This window comes from Cucurbita pepo, chromosome 10 (assembly GCF_057944985.1).
Source record: "Cucurbita pepo subsp. pepo isolate OVF chromosome 10, ASM5794498v1, whole genome shotgun sequence".
Classification (NCBI taxonomy): domain Eukaryota; kingdom Viridiplantae; phylum Streptophyta; class Magnoliopsida; order Cucurbitales; family Cucurbitaceae; genus Cucurbita; species Cucurbita pepo.
This window is the reverse complement of record NC_141807.1, coordinates 145136-158871: the sequence shown is the minus strand read 5'-3', so window position 1 is coordinate 158871 and position 13736 is coordinate 145136. Positions and strand designations below refer to the sequence as shown.

The 13736-nt window shown below is 35.2% G+C and overlaps 2 protein-coding genes across 4 annotated transcripts; one reads left to right on the top strand and one right to left on the bottom strand.

Moving 5' to 3' along the window:
• Positions 1-15: 15 nt before the first annotated feature.
• Positions 16-4868, top strand: LOC111804346 (phenylalanine--tRNA ligase, chloroplastic/mitochondrial). Of its 3 annotated transcripts, XM_023689109.2 has the most exons (10): positions 17-259; positions 855-1045; positions 1988-2194; positions 2279-2396; positions 2783-2859; positions 3498-3677; positions 3781-3825; positions 3994-4098; positions 4362-4478; positions 4577-4868. In XM_023689109.2, the coding sequence occupies exons 1-10, from the start codon at positions 73-75 to the stop codon at positions 4625-4627; spliced, it is 1278 nt and encodes a 425-aa protein (XP_023544877.2). In that variant the 5' UTR covers positions 17-72; the 3' UTR covers positions 4628-4868. The 3 variants fall into 3 exon arrangements, with proteins under 3 accessions (XP_086983923.1, XP_023544877.2, XP_023544878.2); XM_087127797.1 differs by lacking the exon at positions 3781-3825 and having other exon boundaries at positions 16-259; XM_023689110.2 differs by lacking the exon at positions 855-1045 and having other exon boundaries at positions 19-259.
• A 6148-nt stretch (positions 4869-11016) lies between these two features.
• Positions 11017-13147, bottom strand: LOC111804353 (protein RGF1 INDUCIBLE TRANSCRIPTION FACTOR 1). Its single transcript, XM_023689116.2, has 4 exons — positions 12580-13147; positions 12040-12114; positions 11806-11946; positions 11017-11647 (listed from the first exon to the last, which is right to left on the bottom strand). Exons 1-4 carry the CDS (start codon positions 12823-12825, stop codon positions 11282-11284), a joined length of 828 nt encoding a protein of 275 aa, XP_023544884.2. The 5' UTR covers positions 12826-13147; the 3' UTR covers positions 11017-11281.
• Between the last annotated feature and the right edge of the window lie 589 nt (positions 13148-13736).

Sequence of the window (13736 nt, the reverse complement as noted above, 5' to 3'; positions counted from 1 at the left end):
GACGGCGCCAGAAAATCTCCCGCGATAAAACATCGTTTACCAGCAGCACCCGAAGTGGACAGGACGACGACAATGACATCCACTCTGTCACTGACTCGACCTTTTCTCTTCACTAATGCTTCTAATCTTCTTCGCAGAAACTGCCTCGCAACCTTTTCCTTCTCTGCATCTTTCTCCTCCGACAGCCTTCACCAGAAGAAATGGAGGCAGCCGGTTTCTTCCCTTCTTGAGCTTGGCGGAGTCGCTATTGGGAAACATGGTCAACTATTCTTTCTTCTTCTATTTTATCTGTCTATCTGGTTTTATTGTTTTCATAATCCGCTAATGTATTCTGCGGCACGGATTTATTCCTATTTGTGGGATTTTGTGGTTGAACTTCCGCGATTTCGTTGAATTTATTGGTTTTAAGAGCGAGTTCCTTTTTTTTTTTTTTTTTTTTTTTTAATATTCAAATTCTTGTTGATGTTAACTTAAAAATATAATCGAGAGAATTGAGCTAAAGAGCTGGGTACAGCAGCTGTGCATATTTCTAATTTCTAAGGAGAAATAACTTTTAAGCTTGGTTCTGTCGTTCTGAGTCATGATTCCACTTTTATTTTGGCATTGAGGAGATATAACCACTCCCAAAAATGTTTCTCGGTTGTTATGTTGCTTCATTTTCCCCCCGATTTGAAGTTGTATAACATTTCATTACATTTCACATTTCTCTTTTGTTAACCCATCCAAAGTCTTAAGGATTTAATTTTCTAGGTGCTTGTTGAACTTTGTTGTCAATAAACATTTTTTTTTCGAATTTTTGCCGTAGAAGTTAAATTTTAATGTGATTGCTTTGCTATATTATTGGAGGCTTGCAGATGTTGTGAGGGATGATCCCACGAACAATGTCCCAGATAGTATTTTTTCAAAACTTGGTATGCAACTCCACCAAAGAGATAACCATCCACTTGGCATTCTGAAGAATGAGATATACAACTATTTTGATACAAATTACTCAAATAAGTTCATCAAGTTTGATGACCTCAGTCCAATCGTTTCTGTGAAGGAGGTAAGCCTTTTAAACTCATCAATTAGTTTTGAGGCTCAAATGAAGCTCATTCTATGACTATCTTTATGGCTGCGGAAATTTTAGTTTCCAGAAATTGATTAGTCCCGTAGCCAATTCGTTGAAAAATGGGTTTTACGCTGCTTTAGAGCCTCTGAATTTGATATACCGCATTCTGATTAATATATCAGAGTGGTTGAAGAATCTTTGATCTAGAAGGAACTAATGACAGAAAACATATGAAGGATAAAGAAATTGTGGCGTCCAGTGGTCCAAATAAGCTCATATGAAAGAGCATCTTCTGATATCATGAAGTTCACTAACTTAACACCCTTGTATTCATTTGACTCACTAATAACCTTTTGATTTACATCTTTATTTTCTATGGAGGCCAATGTGGTCAATTTGGAATTATCAATTTTCTCTCTAGAGTAATAATAACATATTTGAAACCAATTTCAAACTTGATGGATTAATTAAAAGTTAAATGCAAACCTCGAAGACCAAGCGTATCACTTCAGAAATAACTAAACAGAAACTACATTCAAACTTTAAGGACCAAAAAGTAATTCAAATCTTGGGACCAAACACCTTAAGGACCAAATAGAACTAAATTTAATGTTCACGGACCAAAAGTTTTGGCTTTGAAATCTCAGGAACAATTAGAAGCTAAGTTCAATACTAAGGGACCGAAAGTGTATTTTGTCAAAAAAAAAAAAAGAAACTTTCATTCTTTTCGTGGTTTTTATTGAAGTACTGAACTTATTTTGGAAGATGGCGGGATCGGTTTGGTATTTGTCAACTTTCCTGTTGACCGGTCAAATTTTTTCCCTAAATTCCAATAGCTTATCGTGTTGTTTATTTATTTATTAATCATTTTATAATAACAATTATTTTTAAACATACAAAGCCTCTTGTATCTGAATCCTATAATTATGTCTGCAGAATTTTGATGATGTGTTGGTTCCAGAAGATCATGTAAGCCGAAGTTATAATGATACATACTACATTGACTCGCAAACTGTTCTGAGATGTCATACAAGTGCTCACCAAGCGGAGCTGTTGAGAAGAGGCTATACTCAGTTTCTTGTGACAGGCGATGTTTATCGTCGGGATTCCATTGATTCAACTCATTACCCTGTATTTCATCAGGTAATCTAAATAAGTTTATTAATCATGTCATTTGCTAAATTTACCATAGTTTTCACTTAATGAATTTCTTTGCCTACTTCTCAGATGGAAGGTGTCCGTGTTTTTTCTCTGAATGATTGGGAGGCATCTGGTACAGATGGAACATCTTTTGCAGCTGACGACTTGAAGAAATGTTTGGAAGGTTTGGCAAGGCATTTATTTGGTAAGAGTTGTGTATGAATTAACCTATGATTCTTCCCTTTCTACCTTAGTTATGGTTGGGGATTCTATTGAAAATTCATATGGGAAATACAAATGATTTTTGGGTAGAGACAAAACAATAGCACTTGCAGAATAATTGGTTAAAAGACACAAACTGTAGAAGTAACAAGTATAATGTATTGGATAAGTATTAATTATTTTTATTTTGCATATGATTATTATAAAAACTTATTCCAAATGTAGTTACATTTTTAAGATAAAAACGAAAAATAGATTCCCAACTTACGTAATTAGGCTTTGATTTTTTCAAGTAATTTCTGTAATTTTGCAGTGGTTGTACACATTATGGAGCTATGTTATTATAAACTGATGTATTAAAATTTCCAGGTGCTGTGGAAATGCGCTGGGTTGATACATATTTCCCATTTACAAATCCATCATTTGAACTTGAGATTTTCTTTCAGGTACGTCAGATGATCGTTTAGTCAATTTGCTCTTCAGAACTCAATAATTTGATTATGGTACACTGCATTACTTCTTTTATGAATGACTTTCATTGCCGCCGATATATATATAAGTTTAAATATGTCAAGTTTAATTCCATTTACACAATGGCATTTCTATTTTATCATATATGAACTTTAAATAGAACCTAGATGATAACCTTATAACTTTTTGACTTTGATAAGTTAGACGAGGGAACCAAGAAGTGAAAACGTGCTTGGGAGGGGACATAGATGTTTTTCTATATTTTTGGGTGTGTGTGGGTGGGGGGTTATTTTGGGATAAAGAAACTTTCATTATCCAAAAACAATACAAAGATGATAAGTTATCAGCCTGACATAGGCAAGAGGGTAACAAAAGGTTCCTCTAATTAGGATTGGCCACAACCATTTCTCAGCTATTATTTCCGCCCATGAATCCTATAAAAGAATGAATGGATGATGTTTGAATTATGAGATTTCCTCGTCAAATTATTTACATTGCATTTGCTGTTAGTTCCTTCTTTGGATCTATAGTTGTTTTCTCTCTTTCTGTTCAATAAAAAATATAATAAAAAGAATCCTAAAATTTGAGGGCATTTGATGTCCTACCCACGCAGGAGAAATGGCTGGAAGTGTTGGGATGCGGGGTGATGGAGCAAGAAATATTGAAAAGAAGTGATAAAGAAAATAATGTTGCATGGGCTTTTGGTCTCGGGTTGGAAAGGCTAGCTATGGTTCTTTTTTATATACCTGATATCCGATTGTTTTGGTCAGCTGACGAGCGATTTACCTCGCAGGTACCTAATTGCACCACTTAAACTATACTCTTTCATTTTTTCCACTCTGTTTTCTCTTTGAAAATAAATTATCCAATCATCACGTTGGGCTTTTTATTTGCAGTTCTCAAAGGGCAAGCTAGGTGTTAAGTTTAAATCGTTTTCTAAGGTACTTTTACCAAACATTTTAGGCATGAAGGGATAACAATCTTCCGTTTCCTGAGAGAGCATATAATTCTATTTCTTTTAGTAACATCGAACTAGTTTCAATATGCTTTCTAACAAATTACATCTTCTAAATTATTTTAGAAAACTTAAGTAATTCAATCTGCTGCAGTTTCCACCTTGCTACAAGGACATCAGTTTTTGGATCAATGATTCTTTCACCGAGAATAATTTATGTGAAGTTGTTAGAGGAGTTGCCGGCGACCTTGTTGAAGAGGTATTTTGTTAACTGTTTTCAGCGCATAAATAATTCTTAAGATAATTTTAATGAAGTAAATGCTTAAGGTAGGGGCATGAGAACGTTTTTCTTCTCAAAATACATGCTTGAGAAAATCTGCTATCTGAAGTTTAATTTTTTAAAAGATAAAGTTGGTTGTGTAAATCTGAAAACGTTCTTTCAATCATGGATACTCTTTCAATTAACCTGGTCTGTTAGTTTCCTGAAAGTCATTTTATTTTTTTACAAATGGATGCTGGCAGGTACAACTGATAGACAGTTTTACCAACAAGAAGAAAGGGATGACGAGTCACTGTTACAGGATTGCTTACCGATCTATGGAACGGTCACTCACAGATGAAGAAATCAATGATTTGCAGGTCTTTATCAACTTTAAGTTATATCCCTATTATATATTAACTTGTTTGAAAAAGAAGTTTGGATACAGCCTTCATATATTTTGTGGTTGCAAATGCAGTGGAACGTGAGAGAACAGGTTCAGAGCAAGTTGAACGTTGTCTTGCGATGAACATTGGAAGTGCAACAATATCAGTCCAAGCCATGTAATGTTATTTTTTACCTTCTCTACAGATTGAAATTTACTCTGTACACCATTAGAATTTTTCCTACAAAATTCTTCTAACTGGGTGATAGGAAGTGTAGAGTATATAACGTAACCAGTTGAAACCCTGAAAATAATCATCAAGAATTCAAGTGGAGATGTGCTGCAAGCTAATTTTTTAACATATACTATGGGTTTCTTTCCCCTACCTCATGTTTTAACATGACTTTGCTGATTTTTGGACCTGTTGAACTTATGCTATCAAGAAACTCCATTTACCATTAGACCACTTTTGCCTAGATTAGAAAGGGAGACCTCACTGTGTCTGAAATATATGACAAGGGAATAAGAATGTGTGCTTTGAAGTAAGTTGTGCCTATTTTCTTGACATCCGAACAAATAGAAGCTGAGGGAAGGTACTTTTCCTGAATAGTTGAGCCAATTTTGATATTTCTTTAGAAACTGACGAAGCCTGCAGGTTAAAATGCTGTACTTAGAAAATGTGCAAACCTTTAACAACACATAAAATAACCAAACTTGAACTAGAGAAAGATAATCTAGTGGTCAAAATGATATCACGATAGACATCAACCCAAGGAAATAAAAGAACGACTATCATTTTCCAACACCCCTTCCAACTACCGATTTACCTTGCAATTCTAGTGAATATGATAAAGACCTCTTATGATATGAGATTCCCAAATCAAAACTGCATGAAAAGCAATTCACACACACTTTAAATAACAAAATATTTAATTTTAGAGCACAATCAATTAAATGGAGTCAATTAAGAAGGGTTAAGTATTTTGCCTGATTAAGTCATATAATGTCTTTAAAAGTTTGAATCTCCCGACTCTAGGAGCTCAAAAGTACAGAGATATTGGATTTCACAGTTCCATTCACATGCATTTTAAATTTTATTCTTATATAAACTCTGTAGGCAAATGCCTCTTTTAATTTTAAGGAGTATTTAGTGTGGAGGTAGGCGTGGGTTTATATGAGATTAGATCTCACAATTCTATTCATATGCATTTAAACTTACTCTTACACGGTCTACACAAATGCCTCTTTTGCTTTAGCCTTTAGAGAGTCTTGAAACTAAGGAAAGATGTAAATGGCAGAGTTGTAAAGGGGAAGGGAGGCAGGAGTTGTTGAATGCTAGTGAGAACTGAAGGGGGATGAGGTAGTGAAGCGAGGGCTGTGTTGACAAGACATTCTCCAACCAAAATGGATAAAAATGAATGAAGTGAGAAAAGGAGGTGTATAGGCACTGAACCTAAAAGCAAGAGATGGGGAGAGAGAGAGAGAGAGAGAGAGAGAGGGTTTTATTTTATAGGGTCAAAGGAAGGGTTGCATCAGTATAAATGAGTCAAAGGATTGGGACAATGATGGCCCCTGGAATATCTGATATCTGGGCTCCATTTCTATCACCCATAATGCCTACAGCCATCACTCCGACTGTGACAACCATGACTTATCTTAATCTCTCTACTTTCCATCCTTATAATTCAGCACTTTGGTTATATTATTCCCTTGGTCCTTGCATTCCTCTGTCTCTCTCTCTCTCTTTTCTTTTATTTCTAAACTTATTTTGATCTTCTAATTTGTTAATTCAGAGAATCTTACTATGATGAATGTTCAAATAATTAACTACATTATTGTTTTCTTCTTCTTGGTCCTGTTACTTCTTAATTATTTTGTAATTATAGCTCATCTCAAATTGCACCAGTTGGCCATCTTTAAATTTGATTTTTTTTTTTTTTTTTTTTTTGGAGTATAGGGGATGAAGTTACACAAACATGAAAATATAGAGATGAAATGTGTGTCTTAAATTTTCATCTATTATTAAAATAACAATAATAATAAAATCTTCACATGTGAAATAAAAAATTAATATGAAGTTCAATTTGGAATTGTTGTCTTTTTTATTAAAGAAATAAAAAATTAGAAGTGGTACAATATTTTAAATAAACAGAGGGTTATTGATCGATTCAAACACTTATTTTTAAGTGGAGGGTGGAAAATCAAATGTGAATTAAAAGAAAAGAAAAGAGATAGAAAGAGGAGGAAGACAGAGAAGAAACATGTAGAGAGTAATCGAGTAACCGTAGGTTAGAAGGAGCGGGTACACCCAAAACTACCAAAAGAAAGAGAAGATGAGAGATATCTAAATCAGAAAATGGGAAAGGCAATGGCAGCCAGCTGCTCTCTGCTCTGCTCGCTCCCTGCTCTGCTTCAACTCACAAAAGACCTGACCCATTTCCTGAATCGTGATGGGACTGGGGGACCAATCGTCTCCCTTTACAAATCTGCCCTTCTTTCCTCTTAACCCAATTCTTTATGTTCTTAATTGAAACTTAAAAGAAGAGCCCAATACCCAAGCTACACTAATCGTTTGTTTCCCCTATCACAAATTTCCCTACTGCCAATTACATGAATTTCCTAATTTTTCAGTTCTCTTCCTAAATGTAAGAAACAACAACAGTACTAGTGGCCCATGTTTCTTGCTCATTATACTAATTTTGGTTCAAAAGCACTTCTAGTCTGGTACTTTTACTAAGGTATCTATTTAGTCTTTTTTTTTGTTCTTTAGTATGTAACAAGCCCCTCTCTGCAACTTAAAATTTGTAATAATTTAGTTTCTATGGTGAACAAAATATTGACAAGTTTTATTGAAGTTTCTTGTATTTGTAGATCAATTATCTCATAAGGGAACCAAATATGTTCATAGATTGCAAATATTAAGCAAATACTCCATAAATTTGAGATTTTTCATGATAGAAACTAAACTATTACAAATTTTATGATACAATAATTGAATTGTATATACTATAGTTTAGAGTCTAAATTATTACAAACTACACGGACCAAAAATGTGTCTTTATTCTAAACATCTCTATGGTCTCTATGTTCTTGAACAGGAGAGATTTTCCTAACATGAGATTAATTTAATTGTTTTCCGAACGTCTTGCGATTGACCTAGGCACTATTCTTTTGGCCTACCTTATAGAGAGACATTGAAACTTTTCAATCTTTAGATCTCATCCTCTTGTCCATTCCCAATCTCTATTTTGTTTTCCCTATCGTTTCAAGTGATCATTGGGAAGAATTTGTGAGCCCTTAAACCATATTGTATACTTAAATGAATGATACCCTCAGTTAGATATTTGAAACAAAAGTCTGAACTCTACATATTTTATTTGAAAACAAAATTGTTTATATTGTGCTCTTGTTATTAGATCTGGAAACAGGCTTGGACATTTCACAAGAACAATAACCCTAGATTTATAGGGGCCTGGGTGGTTTCCTTTGACACCGAACAAAATGCACAGTGATCTCCAATCAAGTTGAAGTTTGATTGGGGTAGGGTAGGATACTAACTAATTTGGTATAGTGAAAAAAGAAGGAAAGAAAAGAAGAATGGCAAGGAAATCAAATCAAACAGCATGGAAACAGGAAATCGGTGGCTGCAAAGTGGTGAATGATGGAGTTTGAATGAAAAAAGGATAGAGTCAATGCATGGTTGGTCATATCAGGTAGGGTCGTTCCAGGTACATATAGAATTATATATGATGCATGAAAAGTTGCATTTCTATTGCATGCTATATATATATATATATATATATATATATATATCCATTATTTTTATTCTTGTTATTATTGTATTGGAAATGCCACCCATTATTCTACCACCCACTCACCATCCTCTCATTTCAGTTCGCTCCTTTTCCCCCCACCCCCCCCCCCCCCCCCCCACTGTCCCCACCTTCTTTTCCTCTGCCCATTTAATTTCCCTTGTACTACTTCTTCTTTTTAATAATATGTCGGTCTTGTACATCCCTTATTCGTATGATGTTCAAATTTTCATTGCAAAACATATCTGGACTTTGAAAGTCGAGCTGAATGAAAAATGATGAAGAGCATTTAAGATGGAGTTTTCAGACGTGTAATAGATTTAGGATTCAAGTTGGTGTGTTTAAGGTGTGGGTTTTATGATATAATAATAGTTTGGTGCCAGGCATGTTTATCCATGTTTATCCAAGGGAACATGTCACATTAGAGGTGAAGGAACGTAAGGATCAAAGAGGGCGGGAGAGGGAGGGAGGGCGGGTTAATTATCCTTTCTGAAAAGGTCTGATTCTGCATTGTACAATGCTTATGCTCAGTTTCAGACTCGTTTTGAATCATGGGTCCCCTTTCTTTTTCCTTCGTTCAATTTCTCTCTCTCTCTCTCTCTCTCTCTCTCTCTCTCTCTCTCTCTCTCTCCCCCCTCCTTCAGTTTTGCTATATTGTTCATAAACAATGTGTATTGGCAGGCAAAGGTAAGAACTGTCTGGGGTTTCAGGTTGAATAGTAGAAAGAGGTGATACGGATATTAAATTTGGCCTTAATAGTTGTAACTCTGTTGCCCTGACTATCTATGTTTCTGAAAAGTAAGCCATCTTTATTCCCCAAACTTAGGTACGCTAGTGGTGGACTACGGCATATCAAACTTGCTGTTATTTCTATGTAGATTTATAGGGACAAGTAGCTGACTAGAGATTATAACATCATATCAGAAGACTGGTTTGAGTCAATGTCTCAGTTGTGCGAAATTAAGGAGACAAGGGCATTGCTATTGAGAAAGAAGATAGATATAATATGAGGTTTTAGATATATAATATGATGCTCCAGCCAACATTTTGAGTTGATTCCAACCATCAATTTTCACAGAAATCTTTGAACTTGTTATCAAAAAAGAAATCTTTCAACTTTGTAACTGATGGGCAAAGGAAGAAGAAGGCAACCAACCAGCACATGGACAACCTTTCATTTGCCCTCTTTCTTTTCCTTCTTTTAACCTTGAGATCAAAAATTTATTGTTTTGGGCCATTTGTTATTAGAAATAGGTGATGTGAAATACCTGTGAACTTCATAGTAGGTTTCATCTATATCCTTGGTTCGCCCTCAAATTTTGATTGAATTTTACATGCAACAATTGATGACATTATTTACAATTCAACTTGTAGGGCAATCTTTGTTTCAAAATGAGAGAAATGACTTGATCAAGTAAGTGAGTGTATGGTTAGTAATTATCAACCTATCAGAATATATTATATTTCAAAAAACAATATATGTGTATATAATATTAAATGCAAGATAATTAATGATAATACTTGATTTTCTGTCTATTACATATAAAATCTTGTAGGCAAGATAATTAATGATGAGCTGGAATGTCCCTAATTTTAATAATTTTGAGTTCTTATGGATATTGCATTTAATATCGGTAACTACTGCAATAAATCCGAATATTTGTTTATTTGGTTACAGTAAATGTTGGTGCTGAAATGGGATTGGGGTGTTGGTGCCACGTGGAAAACCCTCACGAAAGCTGTTAAAATAATGACAGGGCAGTTCCAAATGGATGCCGGAATTGAGGCGAAATGCCCATGTCACGTGACATTCCTTCCATTTACGTTGCCACGTGCTATCCTTTCCATTGGTGCCCATGTCACGTGGTATCTCTACTATTTGTGTTGCCACATGTCATAATCTCCACTGTCCTTTCCGTTCAATTTCAAAACTGTTTCCATATTCGCCGTCCATTATTAAATATTATTTGTTTCAACCAGCGACAAAGATTTACTTCTATGTTTTCAACCCCAAGAGAAAGAGGAAGTGGAAGAATTAGTTGTGTTGTCCAAATAATTATATAAAAATGATTATATTGTAACAAATAAACCGAATTTCTAAACATGCTATTACTTTATATTTTTTTGTAATTATATTTAATTATTTGTGGTGGGTAATTCCTTTTTGTAGAACTTCCTTGAGTAATTGAGTTTATTTACTCAAGAATCTATTAATAGCATCATTTTGTTCAACCCCTCTCTCTCTCTCTCTCTCTCTCTCTCTCTCTCTCTCATGGGCATTTATTGCTTCAAAACCTTATTATTAAGTTGTTCCAAGTGTTAAATTTTTGTGATTTATTTGGAATGACTTGTAGTATAAGCTATGTATCAAAAATTAAGTTCCATTGCAATGAAAGGGGTTTTCCCAAGTTGAGAGTAAGACAGAAGTTAAAAGGAACTGACAAAAGGGCAAGTCAAAACCCATTCCCTAAAATAGAATATTTGAAAATATAAAAATATATATTATTTAATTATTTGTCCATAACTTCTCAAAACCCTAGCATCTCATCTCATCCATAGTCTTCAAGTTCCAAGACACACACACAAAACTAAGTCCACACACTCCAAATACATTACACTATATTTTGTTATTATATTATATTATATTATATGCTAAATACTATCCCAAACAATTGTGTTGATAAAATGGAAATTAAGAGAAAATGAGGACTGGAAATTCCATTACATGATGAACAGCACAAAATTGGTGGTGTTTAAAGTTTGGAGAACAAGTTCTGGGAGACACCTCCTTAATTAGCAATGGATGGGTTCCTCTATTTCACACACAAAAAAAACCTAACCTCAACAACACCTAACACTATGGATCCATCGTCAACAAACATGTTTCTCCTTCCTTTTTAGATATATATATATATAAATTTAATATACTAATGCTCTTCATTAACGCCTAACTTTATTTATTCTTTTTCATATGGTTCATTCTTTTCTAAGACAGTGGAGCCCTTTGGGGAGCACCCTTTCTCCGGCTACCCAGAGAGAGAACAATTCCAGGAAGGAAACCATTGGTGGTGGTGGTGGTGGTGGTGGTGGTGGTGTTCTTCTTCTTCTTCTTCTTCTTCCTCGTTGCAATCTCGGGTTCCTGTGAGACTACTGAATTGCTGGTGGCTTCATTCGAAATCGAGTAAGCCTGGCATTCCAATGAGTCGAAGTTTGGAGTGATTTGGGCGTCGTCGTCGGTGAGCTCGGAGGCATCCATCCGCAATCCTTCAAATTGTGAGATTGCAAAATCTGATTCGTCAAACCTGAACAGAATGCTGGAAAGATCTGCCCCTTCCAACACCATATGATCAACCTGCATCCGCATTTTGTGATACAATCAAGCTTTCACATACTTTAATATCTGCCGCGTCCTATATACTAACTAAAGGTTTTCCAGGATGATTGCAGCAAAATTGATGAAACAGGTTTGTTCGTTTGGTTGTTTGTTATGCATAAATGAAGCAGTGGTACCTTGCATGAGAGGGAGCAGAAGTGGAAAGGGTGTTGAAGAATTCGGTCACAAGTTAAACAAACATTGGAGGGGGCTTTGGAGGGCCTAGACTGTGGCCTGTGATTCAAGAATATGACTTTGGCACCATTTATAGTGTAAGGCTGCAAGCAAGCAACACAAACAAGATGATGTTACAAATAAAATAAAAGGAAAGAAAGATCATATGCGAATTTGAAAGATGTACAAAGTTGAACCTGAATATAAGAACAGTGAATGAGCTTCTCCAGATCGCCAAGCCGAACCACGTTGTGATAAACATAGCGTCGAATCTGTGAAATTGAAATTAATTGCAATGAGTAAGTTTAAGGAGGCAGCAACTCCAAGTGGGAAAAACAAAAAACAAAAAACAAAACAAAATGAAGATATTTGGGGAAAGAGGCGAAAAAGAAAGTAAGTAAGAGTTGGGTCAAAGTTTGGGTTTGGTTGAAAGCAACAGGTGAGAGAGAAGGGTTTGCAGAAAGGAGAATGGATTAAAAAAAAAAGAAGAAAGAGTTATATTCTATAAATGGGAATAGAACCAAATCCGAATTAACCCCTCCCGCCCCCCCACCTCTGCATCTACCTATCTATCTGCCTGCGACTCTACTAAGCATGTACAATAAAAATAAAAATAAAAATAAAAATAAAAATAAAAATAAAAATAAAAAAAGAAGAAGAAGAAGAAAAGAAAACCCTAACAATTGTGGGGAGGAAAATGGAACAGATCAATTGAGGGCAAAATAGAACAACCGAACCTGGAGAAGAGGATGGGAGCGGTGAGAAGGAACGCAGTGAGGGCAAATGCTGAGGCAACAGTGCAAGCAGAACACGTTCATCTCGTTCTTCCTCCCAGACTGGTGGAGCCCACAGGGGGCGAAGAAATTACAATTCGACATTAAACCTTCAAGCCATGCAGGTTTCATCATCATCATCATCATCTTCTTCTTCTTCTTCTTCTTCTTCTTCTTCTTCTTCTTCTTCTTCTTCTTCTTCTTCTTCATCAAATCATCATCTCTTCCTCAAATCAAATCCTTCGGATTCCGATGATGTTCTTTCTTTCTGATAATCTATCTGATGGGTGGATTTTATAACAAATCTGGGGTGGGGGTGGGGGTGGGGCTGGGGCTGGGGCTGGGGCTGGGACTACTAGGGCTAGGGCTTGGTGTTCCTGCTAATGGATTCCTGGGTGTTTTCCCCCACTTTCCAGAATTCTTGTCGTTACTCCATGGAGGGAGAGAGAAACCTAGAGAGAGAGAGAGTCTGATAGTGGGAATGGAAGAAGAAAAAGGAAATAAAGATGAATTGGAGAGAGAGAGAGAGGGATATGGAGGAAATAAATTTGTGTAAATCCATATTTTCATTATATATAATATATTTTCAAAATTTTTGGAGTGAATTGAGTTTGTTGTATTGTATTAATTTTGTAAAAATATTAGTATAAGAGTGAATGATTAAAATTTTAATTCATTCATCTCAAAAAATGAGTCCCTCACAAATGCCCATAAATAATTTGTACTCCCATTTATGCTTTTCAAATCACTACCTAGGGTTGCCCAAAATTACGTACCCTCCAATCCTCACTCAATAAAGACAATAAACACATTGTTATTGTTTATTTAAACCAATTCCTACTGAATACTAATATGATTAATACAACCAAACAAGTTTTTGTTGTTGTTTTATCATTCGACATTCATCCCTTTTCGCTTGCGAATCACATTACTTGAATTCTCGTTTGAGTTGCACGTGCAATTAGCTTTCCAAAATATTCTATCTTACAACAAATACACATTATATGTAATCAGCCCATTTATATTTTAATCTTTATATATATATATATATATATATAACTCTTTTAAGTATATTAAAAATGACAAAACGACATCGTCCTTCCTGAAAACCATTATTTAGT

What these genes read in the sequence shown, in the direction of transcription:
- LOC111804346 (XM_023689109.2), top strand. Translation starts at nt 73, where the DNA reads ATGACATCCACTCTGTCACTGACTCGACCTTTTCTCTTCACTAATGCT. An exon ending in TTTGGCAAGGCATTTATTTG is followed by an intron (nt 2,397 to 2,782) that starts GTAAGAGTTGTG and finishes TAAAATTTCCAG; the next exon opens with GTGCTGTGGAAATGCGCTGG. An exon ending in AACTTGAGATTTTCTTTCAG is followed by an intron (nt 2,860 to 3,497) that starts GTACGTCAGATG and finishes CTACCCACGCAG; the next exon opens with GAGAAATGGCTGGAAGTGTT.
- LOC111804353 (XM_023689116.2), bottom strand. Translation starts at nt 12,825, where the DNA reads ATGAAGAAGAAGAAGAAGAAGAAGAAGAAGAAGAAGAAGAAGAAGAAG. An exon ending in GCTCCCATCCTCTTCTCCAG is followed by an intron (nt 12,115 to 12,579) that starts GTTCGGTTGTTC and finishes TCAATTTCACAG; the next exon opens with ATTCGACGCTATGTTTATCA. An exon ending in TTCACTGTTCTTATATTCAG is followed by an intron (nt 11,947 to 12,039) that starts GTTCAACTTTGT and finishes GCTTGCTTGCAG; the next exon opens with CCTTACACTATAAATGGTGC.